Source organism: Phragmites australis, chromosome 19 (genome assembly GCF_958298935.1).
Source record: "Phragmites australis chromosome 19, lpPhrAust1.1, whole genome shotgun sequence".
Taxonomy (NCBI): Eukaryota; Viridiplantae; Streptophyta; class Magnoliopsida; order Poales; family Poaceae; genus Phragmites; species Phragmites australis.
In genome coordinates, this window is record NC_084939.1 from 4,657,724 (window position 1) to 4,665,211 (window position 7,488).

A 7,488-nucleotide genomic window follows, 5' to 3' on the forward strand; every position below is an offset into this window, starting at 1 on the left:
AACAACGAGGTGGTGAGATATTCGAGGCTTGTAGCACAATGGTTCACGCAGAGACCCGGTATTAATTTCAATGAGACTTATTCTCCAGTGATTAATGGAATCACGTTCCGATATCTAATTTCATTGGCAGTACAAAATCATCTATCTATACAGTTGATGGATGTAGTGACCGCATACCTATATGGGTCACTTGATTTGGATATATATATATACATATATATATATATACATATATATATATATATATATAAAAGTATGAAAGTCCACAAAGAACTAGACATTTCGAATCCAAACATAAATCGCAACATGTATTGTGTAAAGATTAAAAAGTTACTATATAGCTTAAAGCAGTCGGGAAGAATATGGTACAACTGACTAAAAGAGTTCCTTCTATAAAAAGGATACTTCAACAATGATGATTGCCCATGTGTCTTTATAAAGAATTCAACAGGATTTTGTATTATCTCTGTGTATGTTGATGATCTAAATATCATCGGAAATACAGAGGATATAGATGAAGCACATAATCATCTAAAGATGGAATTTGAAATGAAGGATTTGGGTAAAACCAAATTTTGCCTAGAAATACAACTCGAGCATCTTCCTTCAGGTATTCTACTACACCAAGCCGCATATACCCAGAAAATATTTGAGAAATTCAATATGAAAAATTATATCCTTCCAAGACTCCTATGGTTGTTCGATCTTTTGATATAGAGAAAGATCCATTTAGACCACGGGAGAAAGGAGAAGAGATACTAGGACCCAAGGTTCCTTATCTCAGTGCCATTGGAGCGCTTATGTATCTTGCAAATTGCACCAGGTCTGATATCACATTTGCAGTGAACTTACTAGTTAGGCATAACGCTGCTCTAACTAAACGCCGTTAGGCGAGAATCAAGAATATCTTTCGATATCTCCAAGACATCATAGATCTTGGTCTTTTCTTTCAAAGAAAACAAGATATGAATATGATTGGATACACTGACGTTGGTTACTTATCAGATCCCCATAATGCCAGATCACAGACAGGCTTTGTGTTCTTACACGGTGGAACAACTATTTCTTGAAAATCTTCAAAACAGACTCTTGTGGTTATATCCACAAATCATTCTGAAATAATTGTATTATAAAACATCACATGAATGCGTATGACTTCGCAGAATAATCAACCACATACAACAGTCATGTAGTATTGGTTTCATTGAATCACCAATAATTATCTATGAAGATAATTCTGCATGCATTACTCAAATGCAAACAGATTACATAAAGAGTAATATAACCAAGCATATTACTTCTAAAATATTCTATCCTCATGAATTGCAAAATAATGAGGAGATAGAAATCTTGCAAAGTAAACCATGTGATAATCTCGATGATTTATTCACTAAGTCCTTACCAACTTCTATATTTCAAAAATATATTCACGGAATTAGTATGCGACAACCGCAAAATTTGCAAGGTTCAGAGGAAGTTGATCCTTGAATAATAACATGTTCATATTATATTGTAATTTTTTTCTTTATGAGTTTTTTCTATATGGTTTCTCATATAAGATTTTTAATGAGATAATATCTATTTTATTCCTCCTATTTCTCAAGAGGTTTTCAGAGATTTTAATATAATCCATAGATGATAATTATTATTCTCTAAGCTCACTAAAATAAGTTTTTTCTATTTAGGTTTTTCATATATGCTTATAATAAGGTAATAACCAATATGTGCTATATCATTTTTTTCTTATATTTTCTCATTGAGCTTTAAAGAGTTTTAATAACCTATCAACATATTATTTTATCATATTTTTCTCACAGGATTTTATTCTCATATTTTTCTCACGGGATTTTAAAGAAGTGTAGAGTACCGGGCGAATAGCAAGTGCCAGAAATACGGCAGAATTATTTGATTGAATGGAGATCACTGGAAGTCTTGTCGGATTGAGAATCAGGGGCACCAGGATGCCCGGTTCTTGGTCCCAGATGCGCATTAGATGCCGCCTGGTTGGGTCGTCAGCTAAAGCCTCACGTCATGGCTTCAGTTCTCAGCAAGGCTCAGGCTCACCTTAATGTCTCATCACCACCTTAATCCGCAGTGTGGATGCAGGGCTCATCTCACCAAGACAAGAGTCGAACAATGTTTTGTTCAGCAGTAATCCAACAGTTCAACACAGCCATAGTCCTGACTTAAGGGAAGTATCCCATATTCCCATGTTTAGATGGCTCAGATCTATCAGAATGCAAACGATCACTTCAGCGTAACAACAAAATCCAGATAGCGCAGAGGATTCAGCCAAACAACTTTTGAAGCACCATCTCAGCAAAAACAACTTTTGAAGCACCATATCAGAATGCAAGTCTTTCAAATATAGGTCAACAGAACATTCTAACAAACACTGCAAAAGAGCAGGTTTTTCATGATAGCCGGATTGGAGAAGAAAACCAGCATCCAGCAATCATTTATCGACTGACTGAAACAAAGAGTACGACATCATAACATCTAAAGAGATTAAACAGCAATGCGGCATCATTCGTCTAATACGATGGATGCTAGAAGGTAGCTATCGAAATGCAAGCACAACAATTCTGGTCACCCGACACATCAGATCCAGGTGTCTGGGTTCACCTTACTGGCCATCACCGGATTCCTTCGGGGCCGCAGCCGCAGCTTCCTTGATTTCGTCACCGCCATCCTCCTGCAGGTGAAGGAAAGAACCAAAGGTCACATGAGAATCATGACTGATGGACAAAGAGAACTACCAAGCTGGCTAAGGAAACTCACGTTGGTGTCGGATGTCCAAAGGGTCAAGTTGTCACGCAGGAGCTGCATGATCAGAGTGCTGTCCTTGTACGACTCTTCTCCCAGGCTGTCCAGCTCCGAGATAGCCTCATCAAAGGCCTACAAAATTTAATTCAAGTCAACTCCAGCAAATAAAAAGTGAAGAAAACTAAAACTAATGACAATATGAGAATGAGCTAGTAGCTCAGTGGTTGGGAGCAATGGTGCTCGCCCCACCCACCTGGGTTCGGTCCCTGGGATTGACCGGGTGTCTCACTGGGGATTTATTCCCCAAAAATAAAATTTCTAGCCTCATATGCGTAGAGCCAAAATGGCACTGCAACATGCCTAGCGTCTGCAAAGCCTGTGCGACTTTGTCAACATCCTTAGGGACGTGTAGTGCGTGTATAGGTTGTAGGACTAGCGTGCGTCTTAGTATGTGTGCGTTGGTGTGCGTGTGTACGGTGTGATGTGTGTTTAGGCATTCGTTCAGATACTATATCTTGTACTCCAGTGTTGAGGCTTAACAAAAACTAATGACAATATGAAGTGCATTTCGTCGAACTATAGTTGAAAAAGGAGATTATTCAGTTTTGATCAAACATAACAAACTTCACTCACTAGAAGCACCTAGTAATGCATCGGTCAATCTGAAGCAGCCAGTGTAGGATGTTCAATCTCATGTAAAAAGGAGATTATTCAGTTTTGATCAAACATAACAAACTTCACTCACTAGAAGCACCTAGTAATGCAACGGTCAATCTGAAGCAGCCATTGTAGGATGTTCAATCTCATGTATTCTAGAATGCAAGTAATAAACAGTATCAATCTTGTCCTCACAGCAGAAGGGTATTCAATAATTCTCTAGTATCTCTATTTTTACAGTTCTCACTCTTACTGTTCCAGAACTAGTTAAATTTTCATCATTTTGTTTACTTCATGAAGGTTCAGTATGTAATGGAAAATGTTTCTTCAAAGAAAGTATAAAGTGGAAAATGTATGCTACCCAACATGTCAAGTTCAGTCGAGAACCAACAGCTGAGAGAAACCTACAAGAAGCATCTTACTTTCCGGAAAATAAAAACGTAATGAGAAATTACAACAGGCAACGAAAAAAATATGAAACCAAAAAGAAAATTGAAAAAGATAATATGAGGAAAATGAAACATTATGATAATCTCAAATCAATTAACGTGCCCAATTTTAGTACACTTTATAGTAAGCGATAATGTTAACCCAGTGAATCAGTGATTATGCATGCAGAACAAGCACTGGCACAGATCATTTGCATGCAGTAAACCTATTTGCGAATGGAAGTTCCCCTAAAGCCTAGAATTCATGAAACAAAGCTTGCAAAGCTTGGGAGATGCAATGTAGTAGTCTAGACTCCAGGGCTCACAACAAGCCAGTGAGGTCCTAAAAAGTACTCTATGACTCCATGTTTGTTAGTTTCAGACATGCAGTGTATGCTCATTTAAGGTTTGCTTGCAACCTATGATTTTAGAACAAGTTAACAACCATGAATCCATGACATCATATATCAGCAGCTATCATCATCTTTAACAGAACAAACCAAACCCTACCCAAGCAGAAAAAACTACCACTCATCTTATCTATGCTATCAGCCTGTTTCTAATACACCTCATGTTGATTCAATGAAATCCCACATGCCACGCAATACTGCAGCACGAACAAAGGAAACAAAGGGAGACAGTGAGAAGAAGCATACCTGTTTCGCAAGGTTGCAAGCACGGTCAGGGGAGTTCAGGATCTCATAGTAGAATACCGAGAAGTTGAGCGCAAGACCAAGCCTTATGGGATGGGTCGGAGCCAGATCTGCAAGAGCAATATCCTACAAACACAAAAAACGAACACCAACAATGGATCAGAAGTCTGCTCGTCTTACCAACATCTACACAAACAGAAAAAATGCTTTTCATAAGAAATCCAACCTGAGCAGCTTTGTAAGCATTCATGGTGCTCTCAGCAGCTTCCTTCCTCTCTGTGCCTGACTTAAACTCAGCCAGGTACCTGCACAATCGTGAAGAGGAAAAAATAAGATACGCAACACTCACACTAAAATTTACAAATACATGGGCCACAAATTCACAACCTTCAATCATCGCCCATAGAGAAAACAAGAAAACTCATAAAATAGCACAGCATCATCTATCATATGAATAAACTCATGAATTGCAACCAAGGCATGCATCATAAAGAAAACTCAACTCCCCTAAGAACTCCATCACAAATATCACAATCTCTTCACCCTCTTTTTTGACTTTTCACCACCAATGAGAAACTACACAACAAATTCAAACAAAAAGACCATGCCTTAAATTAAAACCTAACCACCACGAAGAAATCAGATCCCTATCACCGCATACAAGACATCTCAATACGATCTTAAGTGTTGACTTCAACAACTACCACGTCATTATGCATACATATATGAAGTCCTCAACTCAAATCCTGCCCTAAAAATAACAACCTATAAATAAGGACTCAGAACACCCCACTAAACCAATCCAAACACAAAGATCCCTCATAAACTAAGCGAGATCTATCACGCCCGTCACAGCGCAAAATAAAGATCCCGCGTTTATCTACCAAGAAACCTCCCGCCTCAGTCACTCCGTACATAGATCACATCATCGAGCGGCAGAATCGCAGATACAAAATTGAGATCTCTGGGCGATAATGATATACCTGTGGTAGTCGCCCTTCATCTTCAGGTAGAAGACCTTGGACTCGGCGGCGCCAGCGGAGGGCACGAGGTGGGAGTCGAGTAGCGCGAGGATGCCGTCGCAGATGCGGGCGAGCTCGGCCTCGATCTTGGAGCGGTAGGTGCGGATGGACGCGGCGTGCGCCTCGTTCCCGCGGCCCTCCTCCTTCTGCTCGATCGACGAGATGATCCGCCACGAGGCCCTGCGCGCGCCGATGACGTTCTTGTAGGCGACGGAGAGCAGGTTGCGCTCCTCCACGGAGAGCTCCTCTCCGCCGCCGGCGCCTCCCGCGGCGCGCGCCACGCGCTCCATGAACTCCACCATCTCCTCGTACCGCTCCGCCTGCTCCGCCAGCTTCGCCATGTACACGCTCTCCTCCCGCGTCGGCTCCGCCGGCGACATGGCTGCTGGTTGCTGGCGGCGGATCGGGACACACGGAAGACCACAAGGTTCGCACGGAGCAGCGGATCCGGGGAGATGGACGGGACGCGTTTGAAGGGAGGTGGTGCGGCGAGTGGGGTGGTGGGGCATTTGAGGAGGACGCGGCCCCCGGGGGCGTGGGGAGCGGGGCCCGCATGGCAGTGGGATGACGTGGTGGTCAAAGGAGCGGGGCGCGCGCCGGGGGTAGCGGTGCGGGGGAGGCCGTGTCGTCTAATTTGTGGCCGGAAGTCGAGTGGATGGGAACTGGTAGTGGACACGTGGGCTATTTTAGTTGGGTGAAACCGGTGTTTGCTGCTCTGGGGAGTTGGTATGGGAGGTGATGCGGCATGGGGCGGTGAATCGGTGATGGGAGGTGCAGCCACGCCCATGCTACAGTCAGTTTTTTTTCTTTTCTTTTTTCGGTGTATTTGTCAGATTTCCATTCGTAGTTTCCCAATATATACCTTCTTTGCGCAAATATGGATATGTTGGTGACCCCATGCCATCATGTCTTGTAAGGTGTCACGAACACAGTGATAGAACAACTCTCTTTTCAGGATGCATATTATTCATTTGATAAATCACTTTCAACATTAATAAAACTATGTTTAGTAAATATTTTAAAAATTTATCATCTACGGTATTATTACAGTATCATCTATTAATATTATAGTACTCTCTATTTTTCTATTTCTAGTAATTATTATATTTTCTATATTTCATTATTTTTTATCTCTCTTCGAACTCATATGACATTCTGCATATCAGATGCCGGAGAGCTTTGATGGCTACCCTGTTCAGTGATGATGGCACAATAATTTGAGAACTATGCTAGAGATGACCTAAGTGTGCACTTTTGAGTCAAATCAATAGGAGCCTAAGGGAATTCATGATACTATGTTATCCAGCCCCTTCTCTTAAAGCTAATCGTGTGGCTTTGATGGTTGTAAGGAGGAGGGGTCCCGCCACGTAGATTAGTTTTTCCACATTGTTTATTGTTATGATAAATAGAAATCTATCTTTTAGTTGGAATTAGAAGACACTTATTTTACACTCCCGACAAGTACTCTATTTTCTGGTCGTTTCACTCATGGACCAAAAAAACACCACCTGTGCAACGGTAAGAAAACAAAACATGAGATGCCTAAATTTTGAAAGGGGAGAAATATCATACTTCTTCTCACATAAATCGTAAAATTCAACTACTAACTCAATAAAATTGGAATCTTTAACACTAAATCAACTTATACCTCTAATTTTAACCATGTACTCAAATGAATAGGGACTCTGAACTCAAATTGAACAATCTTGAGGTCAAATTTTTAGTAACATATTTGTCAATTAATGTAATAGTTATCTATGGAACAGAATAACATGTTATTTAAAAGTACATGAATATAAATATAATATAATTATCTCTATAATTATTTCTATGGTATATCACCAATGGAACTATGTAACCATATATTTTGACTGCTTGCTTACACTTTAAGGCTAGGAGCTGAAATTCTTTTGACTTCACTGACAAAGGAAACTTTGTGGTATACCCTTAAGAGAAATTTCA

At 40.5% G+C, this 7,488-nt stretch overlaps 1 protein-coding gene across 1 annotated transcript; it reads right to left on the reverse strand.

Moving 5' to 3' along the window:
- Nucleotides 1–2,345: 2,345 nt before the first annotated feature.
- On the reverse strand, nucleotides 2,346–6,022 carry LOC133900097 (14-3-3-like protein GF14-D). The gene is made up of 5 exons (XM_062341218.1): nucleotides 5,488–6,022; nucleotides 4,731–4,809; nucleotides 4,508–4,630; nucleotides 2,782–2,898; nucleotides 2,346–2,695 (listed from the first exon to the last, which is right to left on the reverse strand). The coding sequence occupies exons 1-5, from the start codon at nucleotides 5,904–5,906 to the stop codon at nucleotides 2,627–2,629; spliced, it is 807 nt and encodes a 268-aa protein (XP_062197202.1). The 5' UTR covers nucleotides 5,907–6,022; the 3' UTR covers nucleotides 2,346–2,626.
- Nucleotides 6,023–7,488: the final 1,466 nt, after the last annotated feature.

Coding starts and splice junctions, on each gene's coding strand:
- LOC133900097 (XM_062341218.1), bottom strand. CDS start 5,906: ATGTCGCCGGCGGAGCCGACGCGGGAGGAGAGCGTGTACATGGCGAAG. Junction 2,899..4,507: donor CTTGCAACCTTGCGAAACAG/GTATGCTTCTTC, acceptor TAAATTTTGTAG/GCCTTTGATGAGGCTATCTC. Junction 2,696..2,781: donor TTTGGACATCCGACACCAAC/GTGAGTTTCCTT, acceptor CTTCACCTGCAG/GAGGATGGCGGTGACGAAAT.